At 33.3% G+C, this 24377-nt stretch overlaps 1 protein-coding gene across 1 annotated transcript; it reads left to right on the top strand.

The window, feature by feature from the left end:
* Positions 1-22014: 22014 nt before the first annotated feature.
* LOC127098500 (mitochondrial import receptor subunit TOM9-2) lies at positions 22015-22604 on the top strand. The gene has a single exon (XM_051037108.1). The coding sequence runs from the start codon at positions 22094-22096 to the stop codon at positions 22388-22390; it is 297 nt and encodes a 98-aa protein (XP_050893065.1). The 5' UTR covers positions 22015-22093; the 3' UTR covers positions 22391-22604.
* The last annotated feature ends 1773 nt before the right edge of the window (positions 22605-24377 follow it).

Raw genomic sequence — 24377 nt, 5'->3', positions numbered from 1 at the left:
TCACATACTTTCTATTCAACATATTCAGTGACACTATTCTTGCAAAACATCATGAATACCATAATATTAAGTTTCACCTCCATCCCTCTCAATGATGATTTCATAACCAAACAATAATAAATTAGCTTCTTTCAACACTTTGCCAACTAAAACATTATGAGAGTTCATACCCTAGCCCCAAAAGATTTCAAAGAATGCAAATTCTTCAAGAATTTTGAAGAATCCTTCCACCTTTCTATGTATGCCTTCAAAAAGGATCTATACCTTCCTTGTAAATATGATCTTTTCAAACCTTCATCTCACCGATTGAATACTTCAAAGTGAAGTGAAGTGAGAAAGCATAGGATAAGTCTCTCGATGGAAGAATTTGGAATTTTTCTAAACCTTCCTCATGAAGATAGAATCATTAAGCTTAGAGACAAAGACAACAAATACAACTATATCACAATTGCATCCTCCCTTATGAAAGAACCATCATCACACATACCTTACCTATTCATTGCTGGATACATCCACCCGGAAAGTCAAATGACTTACTATGTAATGAATCACATCATTTTTCCTAAACAAGGTAACTTCGATCTCTTAACCCAAGTAGATGTAGAAGCAATATGGTTGGTAGAAAATAAATTCAAGGTAAACTGGGTACAATAAGTGACTGACTACATGTTCTAAATAAAGACAAAAGGGACACACCTTTCATATGGAAATCTAGTCACAAAAATACTGGAAGAAACATGATACGATTTTAAAGATGAAGAGTTTAAATAAAGAACAACACTAATAGAAATATATGTCCTATCATCAATGCATTTCTAACTAAAATATGGAAAGATTATTGAAACGACACCATCAAAGAAGAGAAAAGCCAAAAGTCAGGAAATACCCATAGAGATCGAGAGCTCAGACAACTCCCCTCAAATACTTACAACTAAAGACCTTTTGAAAATCTTGAATGAAAAAATAGATGTACTCATGACAAAATAGACTTCATAGTACACCACTTCATTTCTGACCAAACCAAACTACCATATCACCTATTCCACTATGATGATCTTGATGCAAAATAATCTCACTTAGATTTACTAGTTGTTTGTTTTTCAAAAAATTCAATTCAACACTTTCGTTCTTGTATCTTTCACAATTTTATTTTATGCAATTTCCATGTTTGTAATTTAAATTCCATAGAAATAGGAGTGTTTGTTTCCTTTTTCAAAAAAGGTCTAAATTATCCTTGTATACATATTTAGTTTCTAGCAATGTATCTTTACCTGCCTTTTTGATTTTGACAAATGGGGATAAGTATACTCTTATGGGGAGTAGGGTATACTCTCTATCTAACTCAGGGGGAGTTATCACTCCAAATATATCTATAATATTTCTTTCACCACCCCATTGAGACATGTGTTGTCATCACCAAAAAAGGAAAGAATATGGAATATTGTTTTACAGGTGATATGCTTTTAAACAATGACATCAACTTTTGATGATGACAACTGAAGTATTATGAAAAGTCAAGCATGAATGATTAAAAGGATAAATATGCAAACCTATCTTTAGGGTTTGATAAACTTAACAATCTAATGATGGCAAATAAAAAATAATCTAAAGCCCCATCTCAATTCTCTCAAGCATGTGTCAACATGAAAGAGAAGTATCTGACAAAGACTTGAAGCAGTATTTAGTGATCTCCTAACTTAGTATTAGTGATCTCATTTATTAGTAATGAGCAAACGTTTTTAAAAGCAAAAGGACTTTATCATAAAATTATATGGCTAAAAGCATGCGCACACACACACACACACACACAAACACACATTAAAAACTTTTTCAAACTGTTTTATCAAAGAAAATGTCTTAAAGTTGTGCCAGATGACTTGAGAGCTGTTAAAATAGCTAGAGGGAAAATTTTAGCTTATCTGATTGATTAGGTCCTTTGTCTAATCAATTAGATTAATTCAAACATATGCCCCAAGAAATTTAGACAGTGCCTTAATGATGTACAATGACTAGATATATTTTCCTTCCTTTTATGGAACTTACAAACAATTATTTTCAACTTCTAATCGTTTAGGAATAAGTGCTAATCGATTAGATAATGGTAAAGTTCATTTATTTCAAACTCCTTTTTAAGCCAACCTCAGGACTATAAATAGAGGTTATATTTTTTATTTCAAAGCATCCAAAATTGTGTTTTGACACTTTCATCTCTCTCACTCTCTCTCTAAACATTTCTTTAACTTTCTCTCACTATGTTTTTAGCCTAAGTGATTTTGTGAGAAAAGTCCTTTTGTGAGTGAGATCATTTTGTAATTCTGGAATGGCTGGAATTGTAAAATTCACCAAGGGAACCTTTTGTGTATACCTTGGTTGAATACTATCCAATTAAGGATTTTTCTGGGTTAAAGCTAAACCCATAAAAAGCTTTTGTTTGGGATTGAGTATGTCAGCCCTAGTTTAGGTTGGAGATTATCCTGTGATAAAATATCTATGTTCTTGGTCAAACCGATATTAAATCCAAGATAGGTTGAAGCTCAGTGCGATATTTAAAAGCTTCAAAGGTTTGAGATCAACCTAATGTTAAAATATCATAGGTTTTTAGTTAGACCAGTTAAAACCAAGGTATTGAGCTTAAAGGTTATAGAACTTGAATACTAACCGCTCTAAGGTTCGTGTTTGTGGAAAGAAGATTAACCGCTTCAATCTATCTTTTGGGAAGGAAGATTGTCTCCTTCACTCTCAAGTTGACTATGAAGAAAACATGCGAACGTACACATCCATTGTCTTGTATACTATGATTGAAGATCAATCACCATTTCCTTATATAAGGGGATTTGTCAGTCTTTCCTACTAAAAACTGTCAATGTTTACTGAAAACTCTCAAGATCAGTTCTTAGGGAGATGGGTATGTCCTTTTATTTTGACCGAACCTCTATAACTCTTGGTGTTTCTCTTTTCCCTTAACTCCTTTTATTTTCGCAATTTATTTTCCGCTGCTTAGTTTTTAAATAGTTTTAAACTCTGATTTTATTTCATAAAGTTTTTCAAAACCACATTTTTTCAAACCACACAATTCACCCCCTTTTGTGTGTGAAGTCTCAGGTCCAACACATTCATCATATGAACTTAAGAAAGAATATAAGGAGGAGATGTCATCCACTTCTTCCCACGCGATATGGGTTCTACAACCTTTGTCGCCTTTGTCTTTTGTCATGTAGACTTCCTTATCTTTATTTTTATGATGTTTGGTGAGACTTGGACAAGTAGTTCTATAATGCCCTCATTTTTCGCACTCATAACATGTTACATCATCATCCTTTTTCTTGTGTTCTATTTTAGATGGGTGGGCATTTTTTAAGTTTATCACACCTTTATTGGAATGCTTGAGCTTGTTTATTTTCAAGTATCTATTGTAGCATCTAATGAACAAACCCATCTCCTTTTATTTAAGAGCTTCTTCGTTAGACTTTCTTCCTTTGACTTATTTGCTTTAGATGACGAAACTTTCAAAAAATATCCCTTTTATCTTCTTTCCCTTTCTCTTTCTTTTTTCGAATTTACTTCACTATCCACGAGTTATTTCAGTTTATTTTCATGCTAGGCTAGTTTCCCAAATAACTTTGTCATATCCAAAGAACTAAGATCGTTAGATTCTTTTATAGCTGTAACTTTTGGTTGAAACTCCCGACACATAAACCTTAATATTTTGTTAGCACAATCTTTCTTATAAAAGGTTTTTACCAAGTTGCTTAGTTTGTTGATTAAGTGGAGGAATCTAGTCTGCATGGAATCAAAGGATTCTTTGGGTTCCATACGGAATAGTTCGAACTCCTTTATAAACATGTTGATCTTAAAATCATTGGCATTGTTTGTTCCCTCATAAAGGGTTTGGAGAGCATCCCACATACCTTTAGCACTCTTATGATGTGAAATTGAGTAGAATACTTTCATGCTTAAGGTTGAGATAAGTGTGTTCATCATTTTCAAATCATATGAAGCCTGTTTGGTTTCATTATATGTTCAATCCTTTAGGGCTTAACAACATCACCTTCGCTCTTAGGAATAAAAGGACCATCGGGGACGGCTACCCATATATTTTTGTCAACTGATAGTAAATGTACATATATGTTCTTTTTCCAATAAGCATAATTCTCACCTGTAAAAACATGTGCTCTTTTATACGCTTCATTTGGATCATCATTGTCCGCCATATTCTCAAACTTTTGAGTTAATTAGACACGATCAAAAGACCAACTCTTAATGGCAATTTTTGGGTGAGAATGTGGAGTAGAGAAATGGTCTAGAGGGGGTGAGTAGTCCCTTATTAACAATTTGACTGATTTTCCAAAAATAAAATATCAAAGGTTTTTCAAGAACGTGGAAAAGTCTTAAAGAGAAAATGAAGATCTTATGCTTGCATTGGAATTTAATCACGTTGACAGTTACACAATTCACCAATTTCCAGATTGTTCAAAGGCAATGATTAATTTAGTGATTGTAGATTACACGAGATGTGTCTTGTACAATGTTTCAATTAATACCAGATTCTAACAACACTACTTTTCCATAGTGTGGTCAATACTAAAGCTCAATTAGGTACCAATTGTAACAAAACCTAAAATTACGTAATAAATTGTTATCAACTGAAATAAATGATAAATTGCGCTATGAATTGAAAACATAAACATGCAATATCCTATGAAAATTGAAATGCAAGAGTGTGTGAGAGAGAGATTACATCGGGATATATAGTGGTTTAACTCTATCGTCCTAGCAAGAGCCTAATCCATTATTCACTAGTTTCTCACACCTGTTTTCTTCCACCATGTTTTGACAAATATTATTAGAGTTTATACAATCAACAATCCATAATAATGCTGACAAAAATAAATCTCCTATATCTTGACTTCTATACAACCTAATGCTAAACTTTTCTGCGAAATTTGTACTTGATTCTTGCTTCTTGAATCTTCCAACTTCACCATTCTGCTCACAGTCTTCGTGTGTGGAAATCACCCTTTGATCCTACTGTTTTCTTGAGCAGTGAGCTGTGCGAAGATTGAGAAGAACTCCACCTTGTCTGTAGCCTCCCACACAGTCACTACTAAGGTCATCTGGAGAGAATAACCTCCTTCTTTTCATTGGAATTTGTATGCAAGCTTCCTGAAAAACCTTAACAAACCTTCAAGAATGATTAGTTTCAAGACATTGTCTTCCTCAATCAATTACAAATCTCTCATTATCAAGATTTGAAATCAAGACTAGAGGTTGAAGATGAAAGAATTTATGTTTGCAAGAGTTTTTTAGTTTTCAAAAAGAGAGGATGTTGATTTCATAAAATCACAATGTAGATTATTAAATTGCCTATTTGAAAATAAGATGACAAAATGAATTTATATGTGTTTGAGATTAAGCACAAAAATGGATGGAAAAAGTTAGTTATATTTGAGTCAAGAGCATTTTATGATTTGAGTCAAATGAGCAAGTGAAATGGAATAAGAAAACATAAAGAATTTGACCAATTTCTCATGTGATTCAAATTACCTTATAACTCTGATTCGAGTCATGAAGGATCATGATTCGAATTAAGTACTGTTGTTTTTGGATTTTTAAAAATAGCCACAAAAGAAGTTATCAGGATGAGTCACAAAATAATTCGATCTCTTTAAGATATTTCGCGACACTACCCATGATTATGCAAAGCAGTTTAACTACCACGACGCCTCCATGATAAAATAGGTCAGTTCTATAATATATGATTACTACTTGTACGGTAGATAATTGGTATATAAATATACCCTCTGATGGTACCAAAACCATTTGAGTATCATATAAATACCACTCGTAGTATCTGGTATAAATACCAGTCGTAATAATTTCTCACCCGAAGAGAAATTAAATAATTCTCAAAAGAGAATTCAATAACGGTCATTTGACCACTCAAAGTAATTTCTCAAATAATGATAAATTCAAATAATTCTCCTAAGAAAATCCTTTTTTATAGTAATTTCTCAACTCACGTGAGGAGAAATTCAACTAATTCTCTAAAGAGAATTCAAGAAAACACTCAGAAAATTCAATGAGTAGAAAGAAAGGGGGGGAGGGGGGCGCTTCGACTATTCGAAAGACGCAGAGTTATGAGAGAGAGGAAGGAAAAACTCAATAAAAGTTTTTGATGTGTTTTAGAATGAAACAAGGAATTTCCTTATATAATGAAGTGATCCAGCTAAGATATCTCACTTAAGCAATATGGGACTATGTGAGAATTAAGAAACTTTTTCAAATTCATATCCCTATTGGAATATTGACATGTGATAACTTGAAATTATATCACATTTTAGGACTTAATTCAATTAGATTATATTATCATTTACTTTAATTTATCTCATTTTATCAGATATTATGCGGTATTTTCCTTTCTATTTATGTCAGGCATCCATTTTGAAGCAAAAGTGAAAAAGGGAAGAAAAGGAGGTGTAAAAAGGAATAAAAAGGAAACAAATAACAAAGACAAAGCCCAGCCCAAAGAAAGCGCACGTTATGCCTGTGACGGGCGTCACAAAGGTTGTGACGAGCGTCACACTAAGCACACTCTTGTGACGAGCGTCACACATGGTGTGACGGACGTCACACCATTCCCCTATATTTTTGGCACTAGGAACTCAACTGACCACGTTGAAAGCTATTTCCACGCACGCTTAACCCTCGGAACGAAAAGACCGCGCATACGGAAACCCTTGGAAAGCAGTTACACCAGCAGCTGTATAAATAGCAGCTAATTGGGAAGTTCCAGCCCTCCGGTTTTTTTTCACGCTCAGATTGCCGAAGCTCTGCCCATTTTTCTTTTCACGCTTTTGCTTATTTTTCTTTTCCAGCACTTAACATTGTTTATTTTATTTATTTCTTCTGCAAGTTCTACATTCCTTTTCCCTTGCAATTTACCTTTCCCTTTTTGGCCTTTAGATATTTTTCGCATAATAGCTTCTACACCGGAAACTATTGTGCAACTTTTTATCGGATCTAACCTTACGTTAGATTCTAGTTTTATTTCCTTGGTTTAATTTATTGTTTAATTGAAGAATCGAAGAACAAATCCTACCGGCTTGTGGTGGAGTGTTCAAGACTATTGTATTACGCATTCAGGTTCTTTAATCATTATTTAATATTTTGTTTTATTATTTATCTATATTATCTGCCTGGAATGAGTCTGTTTATGCATGATATGTATTCTTGTTTATTTAGCATGTCTGGCTAATTCGCTTAGGTATCGGTATGTAAAGTAAGCAGAATAAGGGATCAATACTGAGTCGGTCTATCTAAACTTAAAATTAAAATCAATCTTTTTACGGTCTCAACTTACAGGTTTAATAACAAGATTTTTTACAAAAGTAAAGGACATAAAGAAGTTAAAATCAATAGAGCGAGAGTTTGAGGTTTTAACTGGACAGTGTAAGTTAGGCATTAATTCTAGATCAGGGCGAGAGCAAGTTTTAGAGTTAATTAAATTCTGACCTTTTCCAAAAAGTATTTTTAAAGATTGAATGTGAGGACGAGAGTTAAGCATTTGGATTTGATTATATAACCTAAGTCAACAGAGCGAAAGTTTGAGATAAGGGTGTTTAAAACAGTCAGTATTTTCTTAAAAAGAGTTTCTGCAACTTTATTGTTTTCAAAATATGATTTTTGACTTAATTATAAGTGACAGCTACATTAATATAAAATCATGGTTTATTCAACAGAGCGAGAGTTTGAGATAAAACCTTTAACCAATAAAGTTAACCGAAACGATTTATTTTAAAACCAAGAAACCGACAAAGACTTGATTCCCTAGTTCTGACGAACTACATACCGATATCCGTTTTATTAATATTTAATCTAGATCTTAGTTTAGCTCTTAGTTTTTCCCCAAAAAATCAAACATTTTCACCTTAGATTTACGTAGTAACCTTAGATAACGGTATATCGATTCATAAGTCCCTGTGGGATCGATATCTTTTAAAACTACGCGATAGAACTGTGCACTTGCAGTTTGTATCCCATTCTCGACTCACACAGTCGAGCGATCAACATGTTCCAACAATCCCCTACTTGAATTTAAAAAAGTATTTCAGAAGGAACATCAAATGTTTCTAAGATTATGCATAAGCAAAGGTGTCTACAACTTGAACCTTTGCGTAACAAGTAAGATTCCAATTCAACAAGAGTGTCACTATTGTCTTAAACTCTATCCTATAAATCAAACCCACACACAACCTTTTCTTAAGGTGTATTCTAATAACTCGTGCTTTAATGGCCTTGTACGTGTATCCCAGTTTATTGAAGGCTCTAGAAATTCTACCTAAAAATTCCATAGAAACCAACCTAAGTTCCACAATCACATATGTGAGTCAATCAAGAGTACTTATGTAGCCTAGATACTCTCTCATACAAAGTATAGATCTCATTAAGAGTTTCTATTATCTCGTCCTCTTATCGCTTCAGGATTAATGCTTCTTTTATTTACTCTAGCATGACCACCTCATATTACTCATAACTTGTTATTACCCATTAAACATAATTCTTGGGATCTCCAATCATTTAAGTTGGGTTACCATCATGAGCAACTCATTTTTCTATAGGCATTAGTCCCATCTTCTTGGATGTATTATGGATTTTGTCTCTTATTAATCCTTTCGTCAAATGACCTGCTAAAATTTTATCAGTGTGTACATGATTCACAATTACATCTCCTTTAGAGATACAACCTCTAATAGTGTTGTGCTCCCTCCTTATTTGATGTCACTTACCATTATACTAACGACTCTCAATTTTGACAATAGTCACGATACTATCACAGTGGATCAACACAGCTGACATATGGCTTTCCCATAAAGGGATCTCAACTAGCAAGCATATTAACTAACTTGTTTTTTCACTAGCAGTCGCTAATGCTATCATCTCAGACTCCATCGTGGACTGAGCCAAGATAGTTTATTTCTTTGATTTCCAAGATACAACTCCTTTAGCTATACTGAATACATAGCCACTAGTTTATTCGATACTTTTTCTCTAATCACTTGAATTACACCCATTAGGGTACTTATTTCAATGGAGTTTAGTTTCCATTTCAAAACTCATTTACAACCAATTGATTTGCAACCAGGATGCAAATCTACTAAGTGTCAAGTCTTGTTAGATTCTAGAGAATATATCTCATCATTAATAATGTCTTGTAACAAATATGCATCTGAAGATGACAAGGCTTGAAGATTTGTTGGATCTTCTTCTACTATATAGGTCGCATAATCGGGCCTATAGTATTTAGCAACTCTTACTCGTTTACATCTTTGAAGTTATGTTTCTACTTCATCATTGCTTTTGGTGCTTGTTATCACAAAAATATGATTTGATTCAGTACCCCTTGTATTTTTTGATTTGAAAGAAATTTGTCTTCATAGAGTTCAACGTCATTTGATTCTATGATCATTTTATAATTTATGTCATAAAACTTATACGCCTTATTGTTTGTTGTATACCCTATGAATACACAGTCATAGGCTCTACTAGTGAGTTTGACTCTCTGGAATTCTGACATAAGCCAGACAACCCCAATTTCGTAAATAAGACAAAGTTGGTTGTCTTTTCTTTAATATCTCATAAGGATAGATCTTACTTTTGACTTGAAAACTCTATTCAAGACATATCAAATAGTCAACAAAATGTCCCCCACCAGTGAGGAGCAACACCCGAATTTTTCATAATTGCAACAACAAGTTCAGTAAGAGTTATATTCTTTCTTTATGCTTTACCATTCATTTTAGGAGAATATGGTGCAATCGTTTCATGTAAAATTATATGTTGTTTATAAAATTCATTAAATAAACTGGAATCATATTTAGTTCCCTCATCACTACGAAGTCTCTTAATCTTCTTACTAAATTAATTTCATTTCCAAAAGTCTTAAACATAACAAATTCACAAAAATATCATTCTTGGTGGTTGTGTACAAATCTACCATAATAGACCGACTAAACCCTGCCTTTTTCAGAAGAAAAGAAACAATATTCTTTATAATCTCTGAAGTATACATGACATTTTTCAAGATTAAAGTCTTTTCAGAGGTGGACTCTGCTCCACTTCTCCAATATCGAAAACATTAGTGGTGTGGGTAACTCCCAATAACACTTTCTTATTCATGTATGTTTTGAACATTACACAATCATAATTGACATAACGAGAAAAGCTAATGTCTATCCACCAACCATCAGATTCATCAATCATGTTGATTTTAGTGAGCGAAGAAATAAATTGCTCGTTAATTAGGTTAACATATGCATTAGGGGAAACAAATGGTTTAAAATCGATCTTACATTTCTTAATCATATGACCTGGTTTTCTACAATTGAAGCAAGAGAAAACACCACTGTGATTTCTTTGTGGTGGTGGTTGTTGCCCATCAATTGGAGTAATTAGGGCCCTTTAAGGATTCTCATTCTTTATTTGGCTCACAACATTACGGTTATGATTCTTTAATCATTTGCCTAATGGTTTCAGAATTACACATAATTTATTTTTGTTATTTGAAACAACCAAGACTTTTCTTTTTGATCTTGTCTCTAATATTCTTCTTCAACTCGAAGGCGAATAATCAGACTCTCAATTAAAAATTCTTTTGTCTTGTGGCCAAGCAAAATTTTAAAAAACTTTCAAACTAGGGGGAAATTTGTGAATAATAAAAACAATTTGAAATTGTTCATCTAAACACATACCTTTTGTAATTATTTCATGAGAAATCTTCTGAAGTTCGTGGCATTGTGCTTCCATGGACCTTTAATCTACCATATGATACTTTAAGTAGCGGCTTATGACATACTTCTTTGTTCCAACTTCTTTAATATCATATTTTTTTCCAGAGTTTCTCATACTTGTTTAGCAGTCTCGCAGTTACTGTAGTAATAATACAGATCGTTAGCGAGACCATTCATAAGGTGTTTTTTGCAAAGATAATCATTATCTTTTCAGATGGATATTTATTTTCTGAGATGTAAATCACCTGCTTTAGCTTTTTCACAAGAGTCTAATTCAATGAGTTAACTGTGTTGTCTGAATTCATAGTTTTATTACCATTAGTTTGTTCGGTTGATCCAGAAGGAAGGATAGGAAAGTCCTCAGTCAAAACATGATCAAGCTTCTTTAAGTTTAAGAAAAAAATTCATTTTAGCTTGCTAACGATTTGAAGTAAGAACCCTCAAAGTTAAATGGTTTTTCAGTGAGAGCGGTCACAGAATTACCAATAACTTCTTTGATATCCATGACAACTTTTCGATCGTCTTAAAGTTGTTGATTTTTTATTTTTGAAAATAGCCATAGAAAAAGTTATCGGGATGAGTCGCAGAAGAACTCGCTCTCTTTAAGACGTTTTGCGGCACCGCCCAAGACTATGCGAAACAGTTTAACTACCATGACGCCTCCAGGATAAAACAACCCAGTTCTATATTATATGATTGGTCTAGAAATACATCATCTGATGGTACCAAGGCCATTTGAATATTGTATAAATATCATTCGTAGTATCTGGTATAAAGATCAGTCATAATAATTTCCCATTCGAGGAGAAATTCAAATAATTCTCGAAAGAGAATTCAATAATGAGCATTTGACCACTTAAAGTAATTTCTCAAATAATGAGAAATTCAAATAATTCTCCTAAGAAAATGCATTTTCTTTTTAGCAATTTCTTAACTCAAGCAAATGAAAATTCAACTAATTCTCTAAAGAGAGTTCAAGAAAATACTCAAAAAATTCAACGAGTAGAAAGAAAGGGAAGAAGTGGTGTTTCGACAATTCGAAAGACACAGAGTTATGAAAGTGAATAAGGAAAAACTCAATAAATTTTTTTGGTGTGTTTTGCAATGAAACAAAGAGTTTTATTATATCATGAAGTGAACTAAGATATCTCACCTAAGTAATTTGAGACTAAGAAGTTTTTTCAATTAATACACCATGTGCGAGACTTAAGGAACTTTTTCAAATTCATCTCTGTTGGAAATCCCCCAAAAACCTATGGAGAATTTAAATCAATCTTGATGAACAAGATTATTATCACCCACATAATAGCGATGAAAATAAAGAACAATGGAGAAAGCACACATCACGCCATTGTAAGTGGCATATGCATGCATCCAATAGGAGCAAACGTCACTTCATGTGGTTACTTCTTTATTTTTTAATTTTTTAATTAATTATAATTAAAAATAAATTGAAATAAAAAAAAAGAAAGTTAAAACTAATTCATAATATTATCTTATAAAATTGAAATACACAACAATTGAATAGAAAATTAATGATCCGCTCGATTGAAACGTCACCTTGTTCCACACCCCGGTGCATTAGTCTGTTTTTGAGGTCCTCAATGATTTCTATGAGGTGTTTAGGGTCTTTGAATGTTGGCCTGAGGAAAAGGTGGTTGGTGCGAGGGTCTGGGTAATTGTCATCATTTATGCCCAATAGTTGGGGGATTACCGTCAACGGTGTTGATGTCATTGATTTTGGTGCTCATGTTGTCGTAGTTGGGTCGTTATGGTTGGGTTATGTGTGGACGATATGGTTGGTTGAATTGGGACATTGAATCATTTTGGAAACAAAGCAATGGTTTTTATGGTGTAAGAAAGTCATACAGTAGTTTGGTGCTTTGACGGTGGGATATTTGGGTGATCATTGGTGGGGGACTATGGTGGGATGGATGGAATCATATGAATTATTGGGGCTATGGACAGATGTGGTGGTTGCATATGGTTGTTGGTGGTATGGGTCAGGATCTTGGTTTTGTGTTTGGGTGTGTGACATGTATTGGTTGCGAGGTTGGGTGTTTGGTGGTTGGGTGCATATGGTATGGTGAACTTGTGAGGTTGGTCGTTGGGTTATGATGGGTTTGCATTGTTCTTGGGTTTGGTAATGGTGTGGGGTTGGTTGTTGGGCGTATGATGACGAAGCTTGTTGGCGTGGATCGATCAAGTACCTCGACCCAGACACAAACTATGCCGTTGTAATCGACCTAAACCAATTTATATACTATTGAGTTGGTCTAGCTTTTTGTATGATAGGTTCGTTTAAGATGTGTCGATGCCGATTCTTCCAATGAGGACACATCTCTTTAGTGAAGAATTTCTAATCGGAATAACCCCTTATGCATCGACTCTTAGTTGATGCCAGCCTCCCAAACATGTCGAAGGATCTGAGATTTATTGTTGCATAACGAACTGCAGTTTCACACGATCACTCGGGTGCATCTCCACAGTAGTGAACCTGATTATTGGTGTTTTTGTTGTTCAAACTACAACATCATCAGGGTTACCTCTTGGTCGAGACCCAGATACGACTGTGAGTGCATCTTTCCGTTTAGATAGGTTTTGTATGATGTCAAAACTAGGAATTGTCGTTTATGTATATTGGACGGTATCATCTGAGTCTAGGTATGCATTTTAGTGTTCCTGTGTTACGATGTATGTCAACAATGTTGGAAATGGTTTGGAAAAGGTTTGTGCATCAAAACACTGTGTTATTCTTGAAAAACAGGTTTTGTGTGAAAATTTTCACATTATAGGTCGACACATGCGAACATAGGTTGACACATAGCTCATCTGCAAAATGCATAGGTCAACACATTGTAGGAACAGGTCGACACATACACTGCATAATTAAAGCTTGTAAGGTTATGTTTTATGAGCTGACTAAACAGGTCGACCTATAGGCAACACATTGCCTTAATAGGTTAACACATGATCTCAAACAGGCCGACATATTGATTCAATAGGTTGACACACGGCTCGTATAGGTCGACCTATTGAACAAAATTGTTACAAAATTGCTCTTTTTTCATTCCTTTTGCTTTCTATTGGTCACATACATATAAATGTTATATACATACATCATTCTCTAGTAAGGTTTCTAGATTGAGTAAAATTTACAAGAATACAGGATTTCAAAGCATCCCATCATCTTCAATTCAATGTATGCATACACACAATTAAACTACACATAATCATTTTTTATTGGGTTCCATCTATATTAGGATTGATAGTGTTCAATTAAGTTCGTTTTACTGAGAATATTGGGTTTAGATCTTTGAGGGACTTAAATTAGGAAACCGAGGTGGGAATTTCCTTTAAGATCTTTAGGGTTTAAAGGTTTTGGACAAGATTGTGCAATTCGGATCCGAAAGAGTGAAAGCCTTGGGACTAGATGTGTCGTGCAAAGGAGTAACACGAAACGATGGATCATGTTGACAAATCTTGGGTTCAACAAGTGTGCGCTTGAGATTAATTCAGCCAGGTGAAAGCCTTGAGACAAGGAGGTAGTGCAATGAAATAGCAATAACAGGTGAATTGAAGCGGCATTGTTGGTGTCTTAATCAATCTTTGGTCAAAGTTTATCGAGGTGGTAGAGTCAAGAACAAACATAGGGTTTGTGGAATTTGATCTCTCATCTCTTGTATACATACATTTGCAAAGTAAGATTTAATATAATATTATCTCAATTAGAATCCAAATTAAGGGCATACGTACCCATAGTGAGGTCGATTAGGGAACTGCCTAAACAAATCCTTGTGTACTCTCTCTCTCTCTTTTATTTTTTGATTTGCAAATTGTAGATTGCTTTGATCATCAGATCAACATAGTTTGGATGATAATTTTGATTATATTTTGAATCTTTTGTTTGTTGTATTAATCACTAAGCATTTGGTTGTGATTGGATTTCTTAGAACAAGAAACACCATATAAAATTTCAAACTTTGTTTTTTGCAGACCAAGTGTTTGACAAATTGTTTGACTTAGTTTTTTGTGTGTGGATATCATTGAAGATAAACTTTTACTATTGTAGAGTATTCAATTAGTTGTGCTTAATTAATGTTGATTTACTTGTGGACTATTATCGTAACATTGACACTTTTACGCATATTCTGACTATTCAATAGTAGGTTCGATTAGACGATTTTTTATCTGTTAAATATTTGAAACTTTCTTCTGCGCCATAAATTTTTCTAAGTCAAATTTTTGGATAAATTTTTAACTTGGGATCTATTCACACCCCCTCTAAATCTAGGCATATCGTTTAACAAGTAGTATCATGAGCTCTGGTTGTTTCCCGTCTTAAGATTTGCTTATTAGATGATGGCTACCGAACCTAAAGGAGTGTATGATAGAGCACTTGTTTTTACCGGCGAAAAATATGGATATTGGAAAGCTAGTATGCGTAACCTTTTCAACTCCGTTGACAAGGGTATATGGAATGCAATCATTAATGGTCCAAATGAAATTACAATGACCAATGATGAAGGTGTCACCATAATAAAACCGGAAAATCAATGAAATGATAATGATAAGAGGTTGTGGTCACATGATTGGAAAGCACAAAATATTCTCATATCCACTTTAGGAGTTGATGAGTATTATTGTGTTTCTCATTGTGGTACCTCCAAAGCTATGTGGGACGCAATAGATGTTGCCCATGAGGGAACTAATAAGGTCGAACAAGTTATAATAAATACATTAAACCAAGAGTTTGAACTCTTTTGTATCAAGCATGGTGAAACCATTGTCGACATGCAAAAGAGGTTCACACATCTTATTAATAGATTGAATGGTCATGGTGATCCTATCTCCAATGTTATTGCTACTAACAAGGTTTTAAAATGTCTTAATAGGGAATGGCAACCCAAGGCCATCGGGATTAAAGAGGCAAATGATCTTAAAGCACTTGATCTTACTGCCTTGTTTGGTAAATTGGAAGAACATGAGCAAGAACTCACTTGCTTAGAAAAACATGAAAAAGAGTATGAAAATAAGATGAAGAAAGAGAAAGGTAAAGACAAGGTGGAAGAGAAGAAGTCCATTGCTCTAAATACTTCTAGTTTAAAGTCCTCAAAAAGTGAGCTTAGTGATTGTGAAACTAAAGATGACGAAGACTCCAATGAAGAAGATATGGGGTTGTTCATCAAAAGGTACAATAAATATATGTGGAAATGGGCAAATAAGTACTCTGAAAAGAAGGATTATACCAAATTCATAAGGTTGCCAAATTCCTCAAAGGAAGATGAGAAGAAGAAAAGTAAGGGTAGACGTACATGCTACCATTGTGGCAAAGAAGGTCACATTAGGTCGGGGAGTCCTAAAATCGTGAAAGAAAATGAAAAAGGTCATTACAAAAGATCCAATAAGCCTAAAAGGGCTTATGTTTCTTGGGAAAACGAAAGTGGTTCTTCAAGTGGAGAAAGTTATAGCTCAAGCGATGAATCGGCAAAGATGTGTTACATGGCCAACAAAGGAAAGAAAAGGAATGTAACTCACTCTAAGCCTAACTCTACTCATGACTTAACTTATTCTCAATTACAAGAATCTTTTGAAAATCTACAAAGATAACTCATATAAGCTTTCAAAAAGCTTGCTTCAAACAAAAGAATTTTCTATCATTTGCAAGATAAAATGTTGTAAAATGAAATGAATATGGAAGCTCTTAAAGCCAAGTTGAACAAGGCATTGCAACCCAAAGTCACTTTTGTTATTAACACTCCAAAATATGATATTCCTTCTCATAATCCTTAAAAAAAGTATAGTTATGTTGAAAAGAGTTCGATTAGCAAAAGAGCATCTTCTCACAATATTTATTGTCATTATTGTTGCATGAAGGGTCGTACTATTGCAAAATGTAACTTTAGGAGACTCTTGGTCCCCAAAGGCACTCATTAATGGTTGTCTAAATGCAACCAAGGTTTCACTAATCATCAAGGATCCAATGAAGATTGGGTACCTAGTACTAGACCGCTGACGATGAATATTTTGGAGGAGTTCATCTTTTTCTTTTATGAAAAGTTTGGATACTTTAGGTGTTATATTTTATTTTATTTATTTTATATTCTTTAATTTGGTAGTGGAATCCATGAACCGGTTACCATGTGTAATAAGTTTGTTCACCTCCATATCCTACGAACTATTAAGGGGATGAATTATATATATATATATATATATATATATATATATATATATATATATATATATATATATATATATATATATATATATATAATTATTTTTTTTAGCCGTCTTGAGGGCTCAATAACAACAGCTCAGAAGGTGAAATGACTCACCGAGTCAAGGAAGAGACATGTGTGATATCCAGAGCAAGGAAGCAAAATAATATCAACCTAAAGATCAATCGGAAGGACCCTCACATCTCACGTTAATAGATTGGTGAACTGTTATAAGCAATTCACTATATATAAAGGGAGAACACGTCATTTTTTGGGTAATTTGAGTTCAAAGTCATTCACTTAATCTCATTATCATACTCACTTGGGTATTTGAGTGCTAACCTTGTAAGTCAACTTCTCCTCCACTGTACCGAAAACTCAAGCCCACCGTTGCAATTCATATTCGCCTTTCACCTATCAATTCTAGTTTCCGCACAGAACAGTGGCGCTGTCAATGGGAACAAACTTCTGATTCTCGCATTTTTCACATTTGAACATTCATATCTCAATTAACTGGATTGAAACTTCATTGACCTAAAAATTCAGATCTCTTGAATTTGAATGGTAGGTCTCTATTATTAATCATCTCTGATTGAAGATCAATATCGCTTCTCAGATCTTCGTCCAAATCCATCAGTAATGGCAAGTTCCAAAGTTACTCTCTCTGCTATACAATGTGAAGCAACTATAGTCAACACTGCTCAAGCCACCAAGGATCCACCACCTATTCCTCAAAATCATAGCGATAAAGTCCTCGTGAGTTCTCCATTTTCACTGTCACATCAAGATCCTGACAAGCCTAAAGTGTCTAAAGGAGTCTTTCTACCTTTCTCGTTTTTAGGTTCTGCTTTGCAATTTCAAAAATGCGAACCATCGCTCATATCTCTAACACCGCCAACGGTACCTAGGCCGGAAGCACTACATGGTTTCCAACTATTGCAAGCTAACCTCGATGTGCAAGGTGCTAACGAATTATTGAACAATGTTTACAATATAATTCGACAACAAAATTCAAAAGTCGTAGAAGAATATTACTTCTCCTCAAAGAAATTCTACATCACGCAAATTCGAAGAGAAACATGGTGCGAAATGCCATTTCCTGGAGAAACCAACCGATATTATCTTATTGGGAGACTGATTTGAGATCTTTGAGCCATATAAGAAGACATAAACACCAAACTCTTCCTCCCAATCAAGAAGGAGGATGAGGTTGTTACACTCATATTGAGGTTATTTTCCCTCAAAAGGAGGAAGAACTATAGGAACAACCTTAGATAAAGGAGCGAAAGAAACATCCTCTTTATGCTTGTATTATGGATAGTCAGATACCAAAATTGCTAGAGAAGCCTACAAAGCTCTAGAGTTACAATGAAAAAGGAGATCTGGATGAGCATGTGCAACATGTAGACGACCATTTGGACTACTATCATGTTGATGACGATACTAAGTGCAAGATATTTCACTAACTCTAACTGAATCATCTATGATTTGGTTCAAATCTTTGCCTGACGGTAGCATAGATTCATGCACCAACTTGTGAAAGAATTTTATTGCTCACTTCACCTCCTGAAAGAGGCAACCTACGACAATAGTCATATTTAGCGGATCACCCAGGGCAAGATGGAGAGTTCGGAGATGTATATCGACCTCTTTATAAAAGTAGTTGTAGAGGTGGAAGACTCTGACGAAAGCCCGGAGTTTTGAATTTTCAAAAATGGCTTGAGGCAAGACAACACCTTTAGAAAGAAGTCGGGGTGTAAGGAAGCCCACAATTTAAAAAATTTGTTGAATAAGGCTTAGCCTTTTATTAATTATGAGGAGAATCTAATTGCCCTTGGGGATAACCAGGCACCGAACGTAAGCACTAGTCAGTCATCAGATAAGGAATCTAATTGGTGCAAAGAGGAAGGTGATTGGCGGACTCATGGATGCTAACATAAATGCCGTATGTAACACCGAGGCAGAAGCGGGTGGAGAGTGGTTACATGTAACACCCGACGATGAGGGAGTGGTTGTCGGTGCACGAGGCATGATAATGAAACACTCCTAGCAGCTTCTAGGAAAAAAGCGAATTCACATCGGAATGAGAGGGATCCTGAGGCTAACATGTATGAGACTGCATAGTTGAATGAAAGCTTATAAGGATTGATTGGTACTACATATATCAACAAAATGCATCTTCTTTTTGGTATCCTAACAAATAAGAACTTCATAGTTAAACGTGCTTTACTTGGAGTACTATTTGGATAGGTGACCTTTTGGGAAGTCTCTTGGAAATAGTGTGAGTGAGGACAAAGCATGCTGAAAAGACTCGAGTTAATTGGTTGGGTACTTAGTAATTCTGAAAGCAGTCTGAGGCGTTACACCATAAATGTGTGAATAAAGTAATAAAACCCCAAAATGCAAAGCACACATATAAAGTAAGTGGAAAAACACTCATATAAAGAAGCTGAAAAATCCACACACAAAGAAAGTGGCAAAACAAACCAAGAAAATGACATACCGCCTTGTTGGTAGCTTGTCACTCTAGAGGTCGTGATGGGTCTGTCACATGTCAAACTCGGACTAGGTCTTCATCTGGGGTAGGAAGAGGTACATGTAACATCCTAAACCTTGACTCTTAATATAAGAGAGAAAATTCATAATCTAGGATGCTACTTAAAACACAACATGCAACTTCATGAATAATTTTCAAAATCTCGTAGGGGAACTCAAAATATCTCATAACATCAAATAATTATTTAACGAAAAATACTAAAAGAAAATAAACTCCAAACATCATCTCAAACAAATAATACGCCTCATTCCTGATGTTACAGATTCAAGCATATATACCACTAAAAAGTGGTAAAGGTAAAAATAAACAAAGACAAGCTCCAGGATCATCTTCCAACTCACAAGCAACTACTCATGCTGAGTATATGTACAACAATTGCACAAAACCAACAAAACAAGTAAGAAAATGGTGAGAATACACCTTACAAATGATAATGTTAAAAATTAACAGCAGGATCGTAAACGAAACAATCACAAGTATATTATTCACACAAAACATAATTACAATTAAAATTGTAATGTAAATGCTAATGCACCTACTCCTCCATCAATATGCATGTGGTACCGAGTTTTTGGGGTCAGAGGTTTGTTACTGATTGCTCATGTATCTGGTTCCGTTCTAAATTGTGTCCCTCTCTGTACATGAGACAGTCATGGTTCCTCTTTGAACCTGACCTCACTGTACCAAACTCCTACCTAACTCCAAAATATATGCAGACATGTTCATGTATAAAAGACAACCATGTAACTCAAACAATCATCATAAAATCATCATAAAAACCATCATAAAAAACCATAATTAAAATATGGTTCCACTCTCGAACCATAAGGTTGTCAATCACATGCCTCACTGTAATCCCATTGGATTATTAATCTCAAAAATATAATTTAAAAATAATTATTTTATACCTCAAATAGAGTAAAGTTATGTTATTACTCAACAACTCTAAAATCATCAAAATTACTCAAAAAGTCTCAAAATTTTATTATATTCTTTATAACTCAATAGAGTTCTCACATTGCTAAAAAAACAACTCAAAAACATTTCTCAACTCTCAAAATGACTCTTGAGAATACTCTAAAGTGTTCTGAAGTGCTATAAGGGCAACTCTTCATAGGTGATAACTCTATTGGACTTTAAGAGTTGGCAGTTTAACTCAAATGACTCCAATTTAACCTTAAGATTACCAAAAGGTCGTTGACATAGAGTGATCACAAACATTACGCAAACATGAACACTTATACTCAGTTCACACAAACAAAATATTTTCACTCACAGTGCTAATTCATTTGAATGAATGCTTAAAGTGGGAAAGGGTGTAGTTTTAGGTTTTAGAAAATTAGGATTTTAAAAACGAATTTCGGTCAAGAAAAAAATTACTTGAATATGAGGGTTATATTTATAGAACCACTTATATGGCCTGCAAGTTAAACAAGCTCACTTAAGTACATCGTACTTTACGGTGTATCATATTTCAATTAAATGCATTTACCTTATGATGTACTGCAATTGTATAAATAACGCTAGGGCATTGCAATACCGCACAATCGAATAAGTTTCACTCATTTATTTAATTTTTCATCAATATATTTTTATGTATGTGACCTTGTAGGTTATCGTAGCATTATCACTAGCTTTAGAATAACATATTGGAGTAAACTTGCTTGTGAATCACCCATATGATATTGGACCAAAAGTGTTTTCATAGTTGCTTGATGATTAACGTGTCAGACTATATATTGTCATATGCATCTTAACCTTGAATGATTACTTAACAAAAATAGATTTTACACAAAAATTAAATAATAATTTTTATTGCAAGAACACATGTCATCATTATTATATCGAATTATAATTTTATGAAAAAGCTATTTAACTCACGTAATAAATAAAAATCTAATCTCAGATTTTCAAATAGCTAAAAAAAATAGCAAGTTAAAACTTTTTAAAATAATAATAATAATAATAAAATGAATTTAATTGATATACGCCGACCGTGTAAAGATTTTTTTTAAAATGTCAGTTAATCACAACCATTGGTTTATTTAAAATATTTGACTTTTATTTTAACCACTTAAAAAATAATACAAACGGATGATTGTGATTCATTGACAGTGTAAAACTTTTTACACTGACAGTGCATAATAATTAATCTCTAATAAAATTGTGATGAAATCCCGACTCTTCTATTAACTTAAATGGTGCTAGTAGAACTCGATTTTTTTAGATAATTTCTTATTTTTATTTTCTTTTTCTTTTCTCATTTGTTAGAAAAACACTATTTTTACAAAAATAAAATAAATATTAAAATCCAATCCAATTGATCATTAATTTGATATATATTAAGTAATTTCAACTTTATTAGAATTGCATATTGAACCTAGTTTTCTTCTACCATTAATTACCATTAAATTAACTAATAATTGATATAAATATGAGATTTTATTGGAAGGACAAAGTGTCCTAATAACTAAACCCTAACCACTTCTCCTTTCCATTTTTTTGCTCTATCACACCTCTATTGTCCGGCTATGGCGTCTCAAAGTCGAAGAGGCGGTGTTTCTCTACCTGACAGACCAAACAATCCCCAAGACTCCATCATCACCAAGATCTCACGCTCCCCCATCGTCTCCTGGAGCAAACAAGCCTACACCGACACCTCCTTCGTATTTAAGAAACTCCTCAAAAGCACCGGCAATGCTGCTTGGATCACCGGAACCACCTTCCTTGTCCTCGTCGTTCCTCTTATCATCGAGATGGACCGCGAGCAGCAGCTCAACGATCTTGAACTCCAGCAGGCTAGTATCCTCGGGACTCCTCCTAAGTGATTGACATCGCGCGGCTTGAAAGTTAGATTTTGGTATGCGGAGATCTCATTGTTCCTTGATTGAGAATGTTGATCTGTTTTTAGGGTTTCTAATAGCAATAATTACATGATCTGTATCTTAGTAAAGTGTTGAATGCTTGATTACTTGATTTGATTCACCTGATGCTACTTGGTAATTGCCAGAATAAGAATTTTATTTCAGTCTGTGTTATAAATGACTAGCTTGAATTCTTATAGTGATGCAAAGTTCTGAGACTCTGTTTCCTGTTAAATTGTGTGCCAGCTCCTGAATTTTCTTTGTGAACAAATCGGCCACGGGGCATGCTTTTGACCTGTCACCTGTATTTTCTATAGATCAGTTTATACTAGTTTTATTTGAATTGCTCCATTATTTTCATAGCCCTTGTGAACATTCTGATAGAACTGAAATGTATGCGTTAGGGATAGACAGTATAGACTTTTGCAGAGTTGATTACAAGAGTGGGGAGGAATACCAATTCTTATAATTCAAATAAAATGATTCTTGGATATCATATCATAGAACTCAGTTGAATGGAATGTAGTAGAGTGGAATGAAGATTTCATTCAATCGTTTGGAATATTTAGAATCAAAGGTGAGATATAAAGTTGTTAATGATTGAACTGGAATGGAATTCATCCATATTGCTCCATGTTGGATTGCTCCACTCCATTCTATTTTAAATTATCCAAACAATAGAATACTACTTCATTTTATCTCATCGGATAATGCAGACAAAAGTGACAAACTTGGAGAATAATTCATATCCCTGATACTTTGGTGACTAGATGTTTAAAGACAAGATAATATCCTAACAAGGAGTTTATAGAATCTATTGTTGGTAACAACTCTAGCTACACTTCACCTGGAGAAGTATAAATCTGGCTAGTTGGATTATTAGAGTCTGATGACCAAAATTGGTTTAAAGTCCCAATTTAGAAAATTTTAAATTCTAGTGGTAATCAAAATAAGTCTTTAAGTCCAAAAATATTTAGATTCAAGTGTGTTTTTGATTAGGGGGCGTATTTCATGAGGATAATCAAAGTTAGAACAGACACCTAATTTATTCAATTTTTTAACCTTTGGAAGGTGATCAAATTAAGCAAATCCTCTTAACCGTCAATGATGTGCATGCCTAACACTAATAAAGATGAAGGTGGGAACAATGGATGATCTTTATATATTATACATGGTTATTAATTTATATAACAAAGAGGGTAGTGAGATAAGCCTAGTACAGCTAGCCTTATACCTTAACAGAGCCAACAAAGGGTGGAAAGAATTGGAAATTAAACAATCCCTTAGGCATCAAACTTTGTTAAGGAGATCCTTAAGAGAACATACGTCGATTATATTTATTTGAGTTTTTTAAATGAGTTTCACTTGATTTTTTATATTATTTTAAAATTTTAAATTATTTAAACAACTTAACTTTATTTTTTAAATAATACTCATCAAAAAATTTAAAATGTGTTCTACTAAATTCTACAATATATTTAACATTTATATTATATAAAAATATAGTTGAAGCAAATTAATTTAAAGATATTTAAAAAATTATATATTTAAAATAAATGAAATTAAGTATATAATATATATATATATATATATATATATATATATATATATATATATATATATATATATATATATATATATATATATATATATATATATATATATATATATATATATATATATATATATATATTATATATATATATATATATATATATATATATATATATATATATATATATATATTATATATATATATATATATATATATATATATATATATATATATATATATATATATATATATAATTTTATATATATATATTATATATATATATCTATATATATAATATATTATATATATATATATATATATATATATATATATTATATATATATTTTATATATATATATATATATATATATATATATATATATATATATATATATA

The sequence above is a fragment of the Lathyrus oleraceus genome, chromosome 6 (assembly GCF_024323335.1).
Source record: "Lathyrus oleraceus cultivar Zhongwan6 chromosome 6, CAAS_Psat_ZW6_1.0, whole genome shotgun sequence".
Lineage (NCBI taxonomy): Eukaryota > Viridiplantae > Streptophyta > Magnoliopsida > Fabales > Fabaceae > Lathyrus > Lathyrus oleraceus.
This window is presented reverse-complemented; position numbering and strand designations above follow the sequence as displayed.